This window comes from Acanthaster planci, linkage group LG10 (assembly GCF_054643075.1).
Source record: "Acanthaster planci isolate LZ-2023a linkage group LG10, COTS_SCS, whole genome shotgun sequence".
NCBI classification, from domain to species: Eukaryota; Metazoa; Echinodermata; class Asteroidea; order Valvatida; family Acanthasteridae; genus Acanthaster; species Acanthaster planci.
In genome coordinates, this window is record NC_141786.1 from 18,739,834 (window position 1) to 18,756,798 (window position 16,965).

A 16,965-nucleotide genomic window follows, 5' to 3' on the forward strand; every position below is an offset into this window, starting at 1 on the left:
TCAGTTCAGAAGAGTTCCATACAGTTTTAGGATTTCATCTGCACTACTGTTGTATTTTATGAAATGATTGATTCTCAGATATCAAACAAGCAAAAATGACTGCAACCACTTGCTGTTGGGGAACCCTGTTTCAGGCACCATGGGTTTATACGCAGAGGCGGGCCGCCCAAAATTGGACAAAAGAGCTGGTCTGCAACAAAGACCGTAATTGGAACAAAAGACCTGCTGCTGGGAATTGCCATCATTTTTTGGAAGGTAATCTGTCACTGTTTTTAAACAGTATACCACTGTTTTGGGCATAGTGTGCCCGCAGAGTAGCATCACGTACAAAAGGGCTCTAGGGCCACATTGAGGAGAGACACAGCACTGCTGCATGCTAATCCAGTGGTGTTTGAAAGATGCCACTCGCATTCCCTGGGAACAAAGGAAATTATGCAACACCTCACAATTGGGCTCTCTCTACAGGGCAGCAGGCCTGGCTGAAATACTTGGGAGTCACTGGAGGTTGCCTGTCAGCTTTGAGTAGCCACCAAAGAGTCATTTGTGTGGGTGTAAACGTCCATTAAATGAAATGATGAGATTTTGAAGATTTTTGAAAACTGAAATTCTTGACAATGGCCCGTATGTGTGCACTGCATTTTTAAAAGCACCCAGCAGCAAGTGGTTAAAGTTCAAATAACTTGCTTCATAGGTTCATTTTAGTTGAGTTAGGAAGTGGGTGGTGTTGCTTTGTCTTCAACTCATAACTTTCACCTCATATTTCCTGTGCTTTGTCAGTACAGAGTACAAGATGTTCTCATAGATCTACCTGGATGGAGCCGATCCAATTTAGCTTTCCAACCGCCCTTCCCTTTTGTGACCACCAAGATGTTAACCTCTCTGACATCAAGGAGCTCCACCCAAGTCAGTTCAAGTCAATCCCCAGGCAAGCTTGTCTTTCCTTTATTTCTGGCCTAGTATAGTTCCAAATTGTGAAAGATAAAGAAACGATTTGTCATGATCAAGGCTACTGAAATCAATTTCTTTGAACATTCACTCTAATTTCATTTCCTCAAATCTTGCATTTGGGACCTTCCTTACCACTCAGGACAGTGTGAAAGAGACATTTCCATGTCAGACTGGAGTCGTTTATTTTCCCTTTAAATTTTTGCTTCTAATTTTTTTGTGCGAGGTGCTAGCATTGGCCAATAATTAACCACTTGTTGGTGCATGGTCACTAAAACGAGTGAGATTGGATGCTTTACATTTGAATGGGCAGGGGAAGCCCTGCACTAGATCACATCTCTCTACTCGCCAGTCTTCTAGCGACAGGTGCAGTATGTACATATACATGTATGTGGGAATTTGCTCTGAGTCTCGTTGACATGAATCTTAGCTGACCTGTGGCCTAAGTCGAAACTGTGTATTCCTGTCATTTGCACCGGAACCCTTGAGGAAACAGTTCATCAAATCTTGTAGAAGGCATCACCATCTGTGAAATTCTTGAGGGCACTGTTTCAAATCATAAAATCTATCATAAGGAATTTCTTCACCAGCTCCTTATCGTGTTGTATCTGTCATTTGTTCAACAGAGAGACCATCGCCAAAGCAAACTATGGGGCATGTTACCATCCTTTGTGACAAACTTTCACATCCACTCCAAGATGCTTGTATACAATGTATGGTACCAGCTGTACTAGATGAATCCCCACCCATTAATCTGAGGTCTACGTTTTCACTTCTACTTCAGATTCCACGCCCTCTTGGGACAACATTCACATTGTGTTCCACAACACAGCAGCATCTAGCTTTCCTGTCTCTCCTCTTCAAAGTCACAGGAGGACATTGGACTCAGTGGGATATCTTGAGCCTTGGTAATACCAGGCTCAAGTGTATGATGGGGAATATCACTTTCTTGGACATCAACCTTCACACTGTCTCATGTTGTATGTTTTATTTTTCGGAGGCCTTGTCTGAGTGCACAACCGTGTTGTACATGTACAGACATTGCTTTGGTGTGTTTGATGGATCTGTGCTATCATTCCATCCTGCTCTGCTTTCGGTTAATCAATCCTATATAAAAATCTGTTGATCCTTTTGTTATTGCTACTAAAAGTATTAAATCTGGATCTTTTCTTTCTAATTCAGATTTGTGGAAAACTTTCGGAAGGGGCATTGAAGTCTGGGATTTCGTCCACAGATCAGTCCATTGACTAGATGTTCCAAACCATCCATCATTCAGGTGATGTTAATTAAACTATCGTTAAGGATTCATCTCAGATCTCATCCGGGACAAGTTGCGGTAAAATTGTGGGGAAAGTAAATCCTTTCCCCTCAAATTCCCTGAAAATAGCTGTGCGTGTATTGAGGGGAAGTTGTTGAGGAATTTTGCATTAGTACATTTAGGTCACTTACAGTGAAGGACTGTTTACATTACCAGTGGGCTAGTAGTAGGTGGTCAGTATTCTAAGTGGTTTTCCAGAGACTGACCTTGGGTCACTCAAACTACGACTTTCTCTGTGGTCATGTGTTCACTGAATCAGATAGTTGTTTGGCAAAAAAAATACAGACTTTGTCAGTCCCTCTGCTTATATTGCTTCATTCACTCGTTAAATGTACAAGTTGCATTACCTCTGCCCCTTGTTATACCTCCATATCCATTCAGTTCTGAACTCAAAACTAGAAGTGTTTACTTTGATTTTTTTAAAGGTTCCATAGCCAGAATTGTCTCATCATGATTGTCATTACAGATTTTCAGCATTTCACATAAAGACTTGTATTTGTCTAAAGTAAGAACATAGCTTTCTAGCAAAAGAAAAAAACCCTGAAAAAGCCTTGTATTTCACGAAAGGGTCGATGTGTATTTATTCCAAATGACACAGTTATTGAAGTTTAAAAAAGCTCTGTGTAAAGGGTGCAGTCATTTGCCTGTGGCTCTTTTGTCATCAAAACCACAGGTGTCCTTGAGTGGCCTGCCTGGCCAAAACCGCAGAGTGGGGTGGGGGGATTTGTATACAAGTACTGATAACTTCATTCTGGGGAGATGGTGGGGAATTTTTTCAGAAGCCTTCAACATTTCACCACAACACTCCACACAGTTTATCCTCAACTTTTCCTGGACAAGATTTGAGATGACTCCTAACCACCTTAGTAATTAGCTTTCAACCATTAGGAAGTTAGACGTGCATTTCATATCTTCAACTGGTTGTCAAAGTTTATTGAGAGTGTAAAAAGGTGGGGATAGTTTGCACAGTTTGACCTCATTGGATTCAAAACCAGAGAGAGACTGACATGTTTTAGTCAAAGCAGAAGATAAGCTTGATCTTTGACTGGTGAAGTTGTGTTTAAATATTACCGGCACATTAAATCCAGTTGTTTTACAGCAAAATGCTGTATTCCACATTCATCTTTCCCAACCGGGGTTCACTGTTGTTGTCTTTTGTGGGTCCGTTTTCTTATTTCAAGTCATCGTAAATCCCTGACAATGAAGAGTCATCATTACATTTCTGTAGGTATTGCAGTAAGAACCCCATCTATTATGCTTTCATTACAAGCATAGATTGAGGCAAATGATGAGGAAGTATCTTGTTCATGTATCCAATTTGAAACAGCAGGTGGACTTTAATAAGCATGTAACCTTCCAAGCATACTTTTAAACCAATCCTAGCTTTAGTCTCAGCAGCTTGAACCAGCTGATAGACGTAAGAGTATAAACAACATAGCTCTTGTCTCAGTAATGGCTGGACTTCAGCCGCAAACCATCCAGACTTGAGTGACCAGTCCAAGTTTTTGAGCCGCTTACCAGACTTGAGTGAATTTGAGCCTTGAATAATCCCGCTTGAGTGACCGACCTAACATGAGACTCAAACCATCCAGATATGATCTGAGTGACCAGTTCTAGCTTTTGAGCCTCTTACCAGACTTGAGTGAGGTCAAATGTCAAGCCATCCAGGCTTGAGTGACCAACCCTGGGTCTACTCTCAGCAATATGAACCCAGGAGGTGGACTTGAGCCTCAATCCTTCCAGAATTGAGTGACTAATCCTTGGTCTGATCTCGTCATCATGAACCAGCTGATGGACTTGAGATTCAAACAATCAAGGCTTGACCAATAAAGGTCTTCAGCATCTAACTGGGTGAGAGTAACTGTGGTTTCAAACCACCCGCGCTGGAGAACCAATCCTTCCTCTGGTCTCGGCAACCAGCAGGAGGACTTGAGCCTCTAACCACCTGGGATTGAGTGACCAATCCTTCCTCTGGACTCGGCAACCAGCAGGAGGACTTGAGCATCTAACCACCTGGGATTGAGTGACAAATCCTTGCTCTGGGTCTCATTAACATGAACCAGCAGGTGGACTAGAGCCTTTAACCACCCAGGATTGAGTGACCAATCCTTGCTCTGGGTCTCATAACATGAACCAGCAGGTGGACTTGAGCCTCTAACCACCTAGAATTGAGTGACCAATCTCTGTGCTGGTATCATCAATTTGAACCAGCTTGTGGACTTGAGCTTCTAACCACCCACCCAGTGGGCACGAGACGTCGTTATGACGTCTTAAAGACGTCTAATATTGACGTCTTATTAATGTCTTTTTTGAGTCGTATATGCAAAGCCAAAAGACGTCAGCATCCTGACCAGTAAACGACGTCAGTGATCTGACTAGAAAAAGACGTCAGCGTTATGACGAGTAAAAGACGTCAACATCGCGACTAGTAAAAGACGTCAACATTGAGACTAATAAAAGACGTCAACATTGCGACTAATAAAAGACGTCAACATTGCGACTGATAAAAGACGTCAACATTGCGACTAATAAAAGACGTCAACATTGCGACTAATAAAAGACGTCGAAAGTGCGACTAATAAAAGACGTCAGCTATTGAGCAGTAAAAGACGTCAGCATTAAGACGTCTTTTATCCATCAAATATCAAGGAAAAAAGACATCTGCATTGGACGATTCAATTTTTTTTACTCTTTTATGATAAAAAGAAGTTCACATGCCTTAACACGCTGCCTGGCTATAAAATACATTTTGACTAAAGCGACTGTTTACAACTAAACATAATTTTTTATTTAACTCTCATTCTTCACATTATAATAACCTCTTAGCACACTTTGCTGAAAATGATGGTCTACACAAATATTATGTACCAATAATATTTCTGGTAAATTCAATGGCTTTGGACGGACCATTAATTACAATTACACCCAGCACGATCAACGTGACGATGAAACAAGGTACACTTGTGTTTACACTTCCTGGATAAAAGCAGTTAAAAGGTTTTACTTTTACGGACAAGGCAAGAATGGGAAACATTAATCATACAGTACATGTACATGTAGTACAAGCCATGTAACTGAATATTTGGCAAAACATTTCCAACAAGGCAAGACTTAGTAAAATACGTTTTAGATGTACATGTAATGGCATTTATGAGAGCGAGAAAAACAGACATCAGTTGATGAAAAGATGTAGGCTTGTACTAATAAGACAATTCAAATCGAGTTGGCTTAGAATTAAAAAAAATGGAAATATTGAACACCTTTTGGAGAAAATTTTGTCTCATGCAGTGGTTTGTCAAATTTTTAGAAAACAGACTATCCTGGAACAGGATGATCTAGTCAGTTACAATTTAAATTACTGTACGTGTTTTAATGCCGCAAAAGATTTTACCCATGCCCCCCCCAAAAAAAAAACGATCAGACGTGTAATTTTGTTATTACCGTACTTTAAACAGCCTTCATTGCTTCAACCTGAGGAAATAAACCCGAGGAAACAATGAACATATTTTACTTGAACAACAAAAGGTTTAAAGTTTTCAAATAAGACCCAATACAAAAATAGGCTTTATGCTCATAAATTAAATATCACTGAAATATATGAAACAGCCAGGAAACAGGCCATCTGATGCACTAGACTGGTCGCACAGTTATCCGGTGGGCATGCCTGCTGAATTACTCAGGGCTCTTGGTTTGTCTCTGGTAGGAATACTAAGCTTTAGGTACTTCGCTATTCGTTGTCTTACTGCAGACACTGTTGTGCAGTGTGATGCAACACTTTCTGCAAATGTTAGACAAATAAGACAATTCATTTTTGTTAAAACTATAAAGACTTTGGTGGCAGCAAATAAACCGGTCCTCTACCACTGTTTACACCACGTCTGAGCTTAAGTGCGCATGTTCATTGTGATTGAGAATGAAAAAGAATTTTTCTGCCACCAACTGTCTCTAACATGTCTACATCGAGTGGCCAATATTGTACATTGCATCACATACATGTACTGCCGTTACATTTTCACAATTTAGTCTCACCAATACAACGGTATAACGTTTAATCTTAAAAGGGTAAATTAGATTTATTGACGCTGATAGTATTTGCCATATTTGATGACGCTGAAGTATGGGCACTATGGCTAGCCCAGATGCTCCTTACTGCACTACGACTGCGAGTCTACGTACGACTACGAATAAACACTGTCTGTAGTCCACCCATGGAGGTAGGAAACAACCGTGGCCAACCTGGTTGGCTGTTGAGGATTAAAATTATTGCGTTTAAGCCTGACCTCTGCTTCACCAACAATGCCCATACGTAACAGAACTACATTTTATAAGCACTTACCTTTTAAGGAAGGGCCTAACCTGTCTTGCTCTTCTTTAATCGGACAAGCTGCTTGCAGCGATACTAGAACATGTACATGTACTCGAGCTCTCTTAATTCAAAGCACGGACGAAATTATGAAGTAGTCTGGTTCCCTGACCTGAAGATCTTTATTCCATTAGAAATACGTGTAGACGCCAAAGTCAATAGACCTAACCGTAGTTCTGGAAGCCCGTTTTGACTTTTGGACATGACCTCAGTCTTTGCCATTGCTGGTTCCAGTCGGCATGCTCAGAGTCTCCTCGGAAGGCTGGAACCAGCTAAGACTAAGCCAGAGCCACTATAGTAACGCGGTGCACACGCTTGAAGCCAGTCGTTGCTTGCGAGCATGCAGGCAATGAAAGAAAATAGCCTCATCCATTCTAAATGTAGGGGTATTTTAATTTCATGTTATTTTAAATCAGGCGAGGGGGTTGAGGGTCAGTTCCACTGCAAATAATCATAAATCACAAGCATGTGTACTAAACCACACTCGCAGTTCCTCTTGTGTTAAAATTTCCCTGTAAATGGACATTCGCACTACTGCTATTTCACACATCCCTCTTGACGAATAGATGAGAACAGTCAAACAGAACAGTCATCTGCGGCCACAGGCGGGATTTCGCAATACACTGTATGCCATTGTTCTGGAGGGACTTGACCTTCCGCGGTGAAACCGAGTGGGAACCGGCAAAATCCGAGACAAACTAAAAGTCACCATGCAAAATCTTCATTAGGTTATCTTAATCTTTTTCTTTTTCTGCTGTATGTTGACGATTTGATAACGACCGCTGTGAAATCGAGTGAGAACCGGCAAAATCCGAGACAAACTAAAAGTCACCGTGCAAAATCTTCATAAGGTTATCTAAATCTTTTTCTTTTTCTGCTGTATGTTGACGATTTAATAACGACTGTAAAATGACGTCGTAAAGACGTCGTGTGTTTCATGTATTGCTTGTTGAAGAAAACAATTCAAATAGAGAAAAAAGACGTCGTTAAGACGTCTTTTTCTCCTTTCACTGTATGTGTAGTACCGATGATTTGATAACGACTGCAAAACGACGTCTTAAAGACGTCATGTTTTTTTGTGGTCATGGTTGCTGAAGCAATGTTTCTAGCCGAGGATAAAAGACGTCTTTAAGACGTCGTTTTTTTGTCACGACCACTTTACGACACACGACCACACAACGACCGCAAAAAGACGTCTTTCACGCGTCGTGTGCCCACTGGGCAGGATTGAGTGACCAATCCTTTCTCTGGGTCTCATAACATGAACCAACAGGTGGACTTTAGCCTCTAACCACCTAGAATTGAGTGACTAATCCCTGTGCTGGTATCATCAATATGAACCAGCTTGTGGACTTGAGCTTCTAACCACCTAGGATTGAGTGACCAATCTTTGCTCTGGTCTGATTAACATGAACCAGCAGGTGGACCTGAGCCTCTAACCACCCAGGATTAAGTGACCAATCGTTACTGAAGCCTCTCCAACATGAACAAGCTGGTGGGTTCGAACTTCTAACGACCCAGGATTGAGTGACCAATCCTTTCTCTGGGCCTCATGACAAGAACCAGCAGGTGGACTTGAGGCTCTAATAACACAGAATTGAGTGAGCAGTCTTAGCTCTGGGTCTCATTAAAATGAACCACTTTATGGACTTGAGCTTCAAACAAGCTAGCATTGAGTGACCAATCCTTGCTCTGGGTCTCATTAACATTAACAAGCAGGTGGACTTGAGCTTCTAACCACCTAGAATTGAATGCCAATCCTTGTGCTGGTCTCATCAATATGAACCAGCTTGTGGACTTGAACTTCTAACCACCCTGGATTGAGTGACCAATCCTTGCTCTGGTCTCATCAACAGGAACCAGCTTGTTGACTTGATCCTCTAACCACCTAGAATTGTGTGACCAATCCTTGTGCTGGTATCATCTACGTGAACCAGTTTGTGGACTTGAGCTTCTAACCACCGAAGATCGAGTGACTATTCCTTGCTCTGGTCTCATCAACATTAACCAGCAGGTGGCTTTGAGCCTCTAACCATCCAGGATTGAGTGACCAATCCTTGCTCCGGTCTCATCGACATTAACCAGCAAGTGGACTTGAGCCTCTAACCACCCAGGATTGAGTGACCAATCCTTGCTGAGGTCTCATCAACATGAACCAGCAGGTGGGTTTGAGCTTTTAACCACCCAGGATTGAGTGACCAATCCTTGCTCTGGTGTCATCAACATGAACCAGCTAGTGGGTTTGAGCCTCTAACCACCTAGAATTGAATGACCAATCCCTGTGCTGGTCTCATCAATATGAACCAGCTTGTGGACTTGAGCTTCTAACCACCTGGGATTGAGTGACCAATCCTTGCTGAGGTCTCGTCAACATAAACCAGCAGGTGGGTTGAAGCTTTTAACCACCAAGGATTGAGTGACCGATCCTTGCTCTGGTCTCATCAACATGAACCAGCTAGTGGGTTTGAGCCTCTAACCACCTAGAATTGAGTGACCAATTCCTGTGCTGGTCTCATCGACATTAACCAGCAGGTGGACTTGAGCCTCTAACCACCGAGGATTGAGTGACCAATCCTTGCTGAGGTCTCGTCAACATGAACAAGCAGGTGGGTTTGAGCTTCTAACCACCCAGGATTGAGTGACCAATCCTTGCTCTGGGTCTCACTACTTGAACCAGCCTGTGGACTTGAGCCTCTAACCACGGAGGATTGAGTAACCAATCCTTGCTCTGCTCTCAGCAACATGAACCTGCTTGTTGACTTGAGCCTCTAACCACCCGGGATTAAGTGACCAATCGTTGCTCTGGTATCATCAATGTGAACCAGCAAGTGGACTTGACCCTTTAACCACTCAGGATTGAGTGAGCAGTCCTTTCTCTGGGTCTCATAACAAGAATCATCAGGTGGACTTGAGCCTCTAACCACCTAGAATTGAGTGACCAATCCCTGTGCTGGTCTTATCAATATGAACCAACTTGTGGACTTGAGCTTCTAACCACCCAGGATTGAGTGACCAATCCTTGCTCTGGTCTCATCAACATGAACCAGCAGGTGGGTTTGAGCCTCTAATCACCCAGGATTGAGTGACCAATCCTTGCTCTGGGTCTCATAAACATGAACCAGCAGGTGGACTTGAGCCTCTAACCACTCAGAAGTGAGTGACCAATCCTTGTGCTGGTATTATCTATGTGAACCAGCAGGTGGGGTTGAGCTTCTAACCACCCAGGATTGAGTGACCAATCCTTGCTCTGGTCTCATCAACATGAACCAGCAGGTGGGTTTGAGCCTCTAATCACCCAGGATTGAGTGACCAAATGGTCACTCACGATTGAGTGACCAATCTTTGCTCTGGGTCCCATTAACATGAACCACTCTTTGGACATGAGCCTCTAACCACCTAGAATTGAGTGACCAATCCCTGCTCTGGTTCTCATTAACATGAACCAGCAGGTGGACTTGAGCCTCTAACCACATAGAATTGAGTGACCAATCCTTGTGCTGGTCTCATCAACGTGAACCAGCAGGTGGACTTGAGGCTCTAGCCACCCAGGATTGATTGACCAGTCCTAGCTCTGAGTCTCGTTGACATGAATCAGCATGTGGACTTGAGCCTCTAAACACCCAGGATTGAGTTACCAATCCTTGCTCTGGGTCTTGTTGACATGAACCAGCAGGTGGACCTGAGTCGCTAAACACCTAGAATTGAGTGACCAATCCTTGTGCAGGTATCATCATTATGAACCAGCCTGTGGACTTGAGCCTCTAACCACCTAGAATTGAGTGACCAATCCTTGCTCTGGATCTCATTGACATGAACCAGCAGGGGGACTTGAGCCTCTAACCACCTAGAACTGAGTGACCAATCCTTGCTCTTGGTGTTGTTGACATGAATCAGCATGTGGACTTGAGCCTCTAACCACCCAGGATTGAGTGACCAGTCCTAGCTCTGGTATCATCAACGTGAACCAGCAGGTGGACTTGAGGCTCTAACCACCCAGGATTGAGTGACCAGTCCTAGCTCTGGGTCTCGTTGACATGAACCAGCAGGTGGACTTGAGCCTCTAACCACATAGAATTGAGTGACCAATCCTTGTGCTGGTCTCATCAACGTGAACCAGCAGGTGGACTTGAGGCTCTAGCCACCCAGGATTGATTGACCAGTCCTAGCTCTGAGTCTCATTGACATGAATCAGCATGTGGACTTGAGCCTCTAAACACCCAGGATTGAGTTACCAATCCTTGCTCTGGATCTCGTTGACATGAACCAGCAGGGGGACTTGAGCCTCTAACCACCCAGGATTGAGTGACCAGTCCTAGCTCTGGTATCATCAACGTGAACCAGCATGTGGACTTGAGGCTCTAACCACCCAGGATTGAGTGACCAGTCCTAGCTCTGGGTCTCGTTGACATGAACCAGCAGGTGGACTTGAGCCTCTAACCACATAGAATTGAGTGACCAATCCTTGTGCTGGTCTCATCAACGTGAACCATCAGGTGAACCCAGGATTGAGTGACCAATCCCTGCTCTGGGTCTTGTTGACATGAACCAGCAGATAGACTTGAGCCACTAAACACCTAGAATTGAATGACTAATCCTTGTGCTGGTATAATCAATATGAACCAGCTTGTGGACTTGAGCCTCTAACCACCCAGGATTGAGTGACCTATCCTTGCTCTGTGTCTCGTTGACATGAATCAGCAGGTGGACCTGAGGCTCTAACCACCCAGGATTGATTGACCAGTCCTAGCTCTGAGTCTCGATGACATGAATCAGCATGTGGACTTGATCCTCTAAACACCCATGATTGAGTTACCAATCCTTGCTCTGGGTCTCATTAACATGAACCAGCAGGTGGACTTGAGCCTCTTATCACCTAGAATTGAGTGACCAATCCTTGCTCTGGATCTCGTTGACATGAACCAGCAGGGGGACTTGAGCCTCTAACCACCCAGGATTGAGTGACCAGTCCTAGCTCTGGTATTATCAACGTGAACCAGCATGTGGACTTGAGCCTCTAACCACCCAGGATTGAGTGACCAGTCCTAGCTCTGGGTCTCGTTGACATGAACCAGCAGGTGGACTTGATCCTCTAAACACCCATGATTGAGTTACCAATCCTTGCTCTGGGTCTCATTAACATGAACCAGCAGGTGGACTTGAGCCTCTTACCACCTAGAATTGAGTGACCAATCCTTGCTCTGGATCTCGTTGACATGAACCAGCAGGGGGACTTGAGCCTCTAACCACCCAGGATTGAGTGACCAGTCCTAGCTCTGGTATTATCAACGTGAACCAGCATGTGGACTTGAGGCTCTAACCACCCAGGATTGAGTGACCAGTCCTAGCTCTGGGTCTCGTTGACATGAACCAGCAGGTGGACTTGAGCCTCTAACCACATAGAATTGAGTGACCAATCCTTGTGCTGGTCTCATCAACGTGAACCAGCAGGTGAACCCAGGATTGAGTGACCAATCCCTGCTCTGAGTGACCTATCCTTGCTCTGTGTCTCGTTGACATGAATCAGCAGGTGGACTTGAGGCTCTAGCCACCCAGGATTGATTGACCAGTCCTAGCTCTGAGTCTCGTTGACATGAATCAGCATGTGGACTTGAGCCTCTAAACACCCAGGATTGAGTTACCAATCCTTGCTCTGGGTCTCATTAACATGAACCAGCAGGTGGACGTGAGCCTGACAAAACCCAGGATTGAGTGACCAATCCTTGCTCTGGATCTCGTTGACATGAACTAGCAGGGGGACTTGAGCCTCTTACCACCTAGAATTGAGTGACCAATCCTTGCTCTGGATCTCATTGACATGAACCAGCAGGGGGACTTGAGCCTCTAACCACCTAGAACTGAGTGACCAATCCTTGCTCTGGGTCTCGTTGACATGAATCAGCATGTGGACTTGAGCCTCTAACCACCCAGGATTGAGTGACCAGTCCTAGCTCTGGTATCATCAACGTGAACCAGCAGGTGGACTTGAGGCTCTAACCACCCAGGATTGAGTGACCAGTCCTAGCTCTGGGTCTCGTTGACATGAACCAGCAGGTGGACTTGAGCCTCTAACCACATAGAATTGAGTGACCAATCCTTGTGCTGGTCTCATCAACGTGAACCAGCAGGTAGACTTGAGGCTCTAGCCACCCAGGATTGATTGACCAGTCCTAGCTCTGAGTCTCGTTGACATGAATCAGCATGTGGACTTGAGCCTCTAAACACCCAGGATTGAGTGACCAATCCTTGCTCTGGGTCTCATTAACATGAACCAGCAGGTGGACTTGAGCCTGTAACCACCCAGGATTGAGTGACCAATCCCTGCTCTGGGTCTTGTTGACATGAACCAGCAGGTGGACTTGAGTCGCTAAACACCTAGAATTGAGTGACCAATCCTTGTGCTGGTATCATCAGTATGAACCAGCCTGTGGACTTGAGCCTCTAACCACCTAGGATTGAGTGACCAATCCTTTCTATGGTCTATTCAATATGAACCAGCAGGTGTGTTTGAGCCTCTAACCACCCAGGATTGAGTGACCAATCGTTGCTGAGGTCTCATAAATATGAACCAGCTTGTAGACCTGACTTTCTAACCACCCAGGATTGAGTGACCAATCCTGCTATGGTCTCATCAACATGAACCAGCAGGTGGGTTTGAGCTTCTAACCTCCCAGGATTGAGTAATCAAACCTTATGCTGGTTTCAGCTACATGAACCATCAGGTGGACCCGAGCCTTATACCTTTCAGGATTGAATCCTTTTGCTAGTCTCGGCTCCATGAACCATTAGGAGGACTTGATCCTCAAACCTTCTAGGCTTGAGTGACCATTCCCAGCTCTTGAGCCTCTTATCAGGCTTGAGTTTACACCATCCAGGCTTGAGACACCAATCCTAGCCCTAGTCTTAGTAATATCTTTCATAGTAGTCACACACGGCAGGGTAAATCGGAAGATTTTGTATTAGCCATGTGTTGTGTTTCTGTAGTTATTTACAAACATCAAATGATTGCATCAAATTGCTTAAGATTTTACAAAATTTATTATTCCCTTCTTTCTTTTGTTGCTGCAATTACAGTGGTCTGCCATCTTGAAGGATCAATTTTCTCGATGAAGATGTGTGGGTAAGTAATGATAGAGTCGTTCACAAACCTCGGGGAAATGTTACAGTTATGAACAAATTGTGTTTATGTTGGGACTGAAGTTGTTCAGAAAAATTAGTAAACTGAATTCACAGGCAAAGGTGCCGTAAGAAAATCTTTTGGAAACTTTGGCAATTGAACAAAAATGATTTAGCCCCAGAATAGCTGTGTTTTCCAGAAAATTTCACGGAACATTTTTTCAGACCATTCCATCCCCACACCCCATTTTGAACTCGGTGTCCCTATGCCTGATTTTTTTTAAACTTGACATGCATATAGACACGTTCATTATCAGTACAGTGGGAAGTGTCAATTCCATCTGATGTATGGCTTTATTGTTGCTGTCATTTGAAGCCTTATTCGTGTAAGCTTAGATGCACACCAGTGGGTAAAGTTGACATTCTGACTGATAAGCTCTCTTGAAAAACTTGATGCTGCATGAGAAAGGAATATGTGCAATTTTCACAAAATTGGGGTCAAAATGAGTGGAATATACATTTAATAGCAAATTTCTTGAAGGTTTGGTGTGTAAAAATGCACTGTGAGGAGATTGGAACATAAGGAGGGGCAGATTCCACCCCGTGGCTCTGTTAGGATTCAGACAAATAAGTCCAACCTCAATAATGAGGACACAGTTAATACAACATTCTGCTTTAATATAACGAGGGAATTGTTAGCTCCCCATCCTTTGTTTTCCATTGTTCTCAGTCCTGATAATACAAGGTAATCGGTGAAGTCTCAAGTACCTCAAATGCGTATGTAGCTACAATCAATTTTTCTTAAACACAAATTTTCTTCAACTGCAGAGAAAAACTGAGTCCAGCAAAATCTACAAAAAATGCAGGACTTATTGTGTACAAACCAATGTGTAACATTGAGGCTTCTTTCTTGGATGACATCACAGTTTGCTCATGAATATGGAAATACTCATTGGCATAAAAACAATGTAAAAAGATTAATGGAGTCACAAAGGTGCAATTTGAAAATTTGATTATAGCTACTCTTGAATGAGGTTAGGGTGAAGTCTAACTGAAATAATTGTCACTGAAGCTTGCCGTGTAAAATAAACAAATTTTAAATAAAGCTATTACTTAAAATCTTGTAGTTGACAGGGTTCTCAACTAATCTAGAAATCAGCAAAAACCAGGAAAATTACTTCCCCTTTTTCCTGTCCGGGAAAGTCACGGAATTGGCAAAAGTCCCTCAAATCAGGGGAAAAATTGGGACGTTTTTGTGCACTGGTCAGACTTTCTCACCTCGAGTCCATACCAAACAGCGAATCCTTTGAATGATTGCATGGCTATGGTGGCTTTGTAGTATAGCTTGCTGTACTTGTAGTAAATAACTGTTTCTTTCTGTATCAATGTAGCCATGGTGACCTTATAACACCTTATAACACACAAACACCTGTAATTTACACTATCAGACTATTAAGCCAAAATGATGATCTGGGAATTTTTAACTTCAATCAGTGAAAATCAAGAAATTTTGTTTCCATGAAAATGCTGGAAACCCTGAGTTCAGTTTTCTAAATAATCTAATCCAATACTCTATAATTACATGTTGGAGTCAATTTAAAAATAACCCAAAACAGTCTTATTTTTGGCATGAAGAAAAGGACAACAGCTTGGGATAGAACTCAGCTGGGAGCATATGCTGTGCTTTTAGATATTCAGACTATTCACCAGACTACCAAACTTACGCATGACAGAGGGCGCTGTCTACTTGTAGCTGGCTAAATACTGTTAGTTAAATTTGGCAACAATGTCTGTGTAGTATAATGTCCTGAAACACTCTTCCTTGTTTTCTTTTTCCTGTAGGCAAAAAAACATCAGCAAGGCCGAAGTGGTTCCTTTCTACTGTGGCATTTGTTGGGGCTTCCCTTTAACAAACCTAGGCAGCACAAACAGGATGCGACAATCGTGCCTGCGGAAACACATTTTTCTTAAAGGGTGCTGAGGTTGTAAAATCATAAATATCTGGGGTTTTTCGGTGATTGTCTCATGTGGATGAGTTTGATTATGTTTGTGGCTTAACATGGTCAAAGTTGAGGGTGCTATTTTGTACACCAGCATCCTTGTCCAAAAAAGTTAGGGGTGCTTTGGCACCAACACCAGCCCCCGTCCCCAGGGGCTTAGCTACAATGCTCAAAGATTAGATGAGATTAGTTTTAGGCTTTTTGGAAAAGGGAATACTAGATGTTTTTAGTTGAACATGCACAACCTTTTTTCACACAAAAACCCATATTTTTAGACTGCTTTTCAAGGGTGGAGTTTTGTCTCTAGAGAAGAAATCAATCATATTTGAAGTTATCCTTTCTGTCTTATCTGAGTAAATTAAAATTACAGAGCATTAGACTCATTGTTCATTCAAATGTAGAAATTTCAAAATATCCATCATACTGTTCATGCTTGCACAAAGTAAGCTCAGAAATAGGACTCTTAAATGCTTGAGGAAACTGGAAAATGGTCATGTTTTTTTGTTTTACTGGTTTTCTTTTTTTCTGAATTTTTTAGATCTTGTGCATAATTTTCCTCTCCAGATTGTTCATAATAAAGGTACCAATAATGCCCATTATGTTCCTAGAAAGTTTAGAGCAAGATAGCCTTGGAGGCTTACTTCCAAATTTTCTTTAAAATGTCCCAACAAGTTTACAGTTTATATAGATGCCCAGAAAATTCAGTCTTTGCAGAATCTCAATCTTGAATGTTCCACTAACACAGTTGAATTTTTGTGACAGAAACATAATTGACTTGTAGAAATAGATAATTTGAAGAGGTTTAAATGTAGAAGGCTTGCAAATATATTTTGGAAATACATCATACCGAAGTACATGCAAGGTCTGAATATTTTGTCTATTCTCTGTCTTTTGGCATATTCAAATTTCTGCTTTTGTTATTTAAATCTATGCAGATAAGCTGTGCCCCCTGACCTTTTTCGAAATTGCGCAATCCTAACCTTTAAATATAAGTTCCGAAATGAAATCTATCAAGAAGCAATTGGCCTGGTGGTTAGCTAGCTGGCTGCCAGGCCAGGGGATCCCGGTTCAAATCCCGGGGTCCCCGGGAAAAGGAGGTTTTTTTTGGTTTTTTTTTTATATACTAAGTTTTTTAACAAAATTGTGCATGCCCACCTGGGATTGAACCCAGGTCCTTGTGCATTGCAGTTAGTGTCCTTAACCGCTATGCCACGGCACTTTCTTGA

The 16,965-nt window shown here is 42.8% G+C and overlaps 1 protein-coding gene and 1 long non-coding RNA gene across 4 annotated transcripts in view; one reads left to right on the forward strand and one right to left on the reverse strand.

Annotated features, from left to right (window-relative positions):
• Positions 1–16,595, forward strand: part of LOC110989957 (uncharacterized) — a 33,144-nt gene extending 16,549 nt beyond the window's left edge. For 2 of the 3 annotated variants that reach the window (XR_015426625.1, XR_015426624.1), the window contains exons 3-8: positions 79–255; positions 783–925; positions 1,730–1,853; positions 2,128–2,221; positions 13,698–13,743; positions 15,582–16,595. Coding sequence is in view for 1 of the 3 variants with exons in the window: in XM_087141968.1 (XP_086998094.1) it covers positions 778–925; positions 1,730–1,853; position 2,128 (273 nt within the window). In the remaining 2 variants the exon portion in view is untranslated. Of the gene's footprint in view, positions 1–78; positions 256–777; positions 926–1,729; positions 1,854–2,127; positions 2,222–13,697; positions 13,744–15,581 lie in introns of all 3 variants that reach the window. The other variant, XM_087141968.1, reaches the window with a different exon arrangement.
• On the reverse strand, positions 4,106–7,560 carry LOC147797931 (uncharacterized). Its single transcript, XR_015426627.1, has 3 exons — positions 6,600–7,560; positions 4,277–6,041; positions 4,106–4,208 (listed from the first exon to the last, which is right to left on the reverse strand). It is a non-coding gene; the product is annotated as an uncharacterized LOC147797931 (long non-coding RNA).
• Positions 16,596–16,965: the final 370 nt, after the last annotated feature.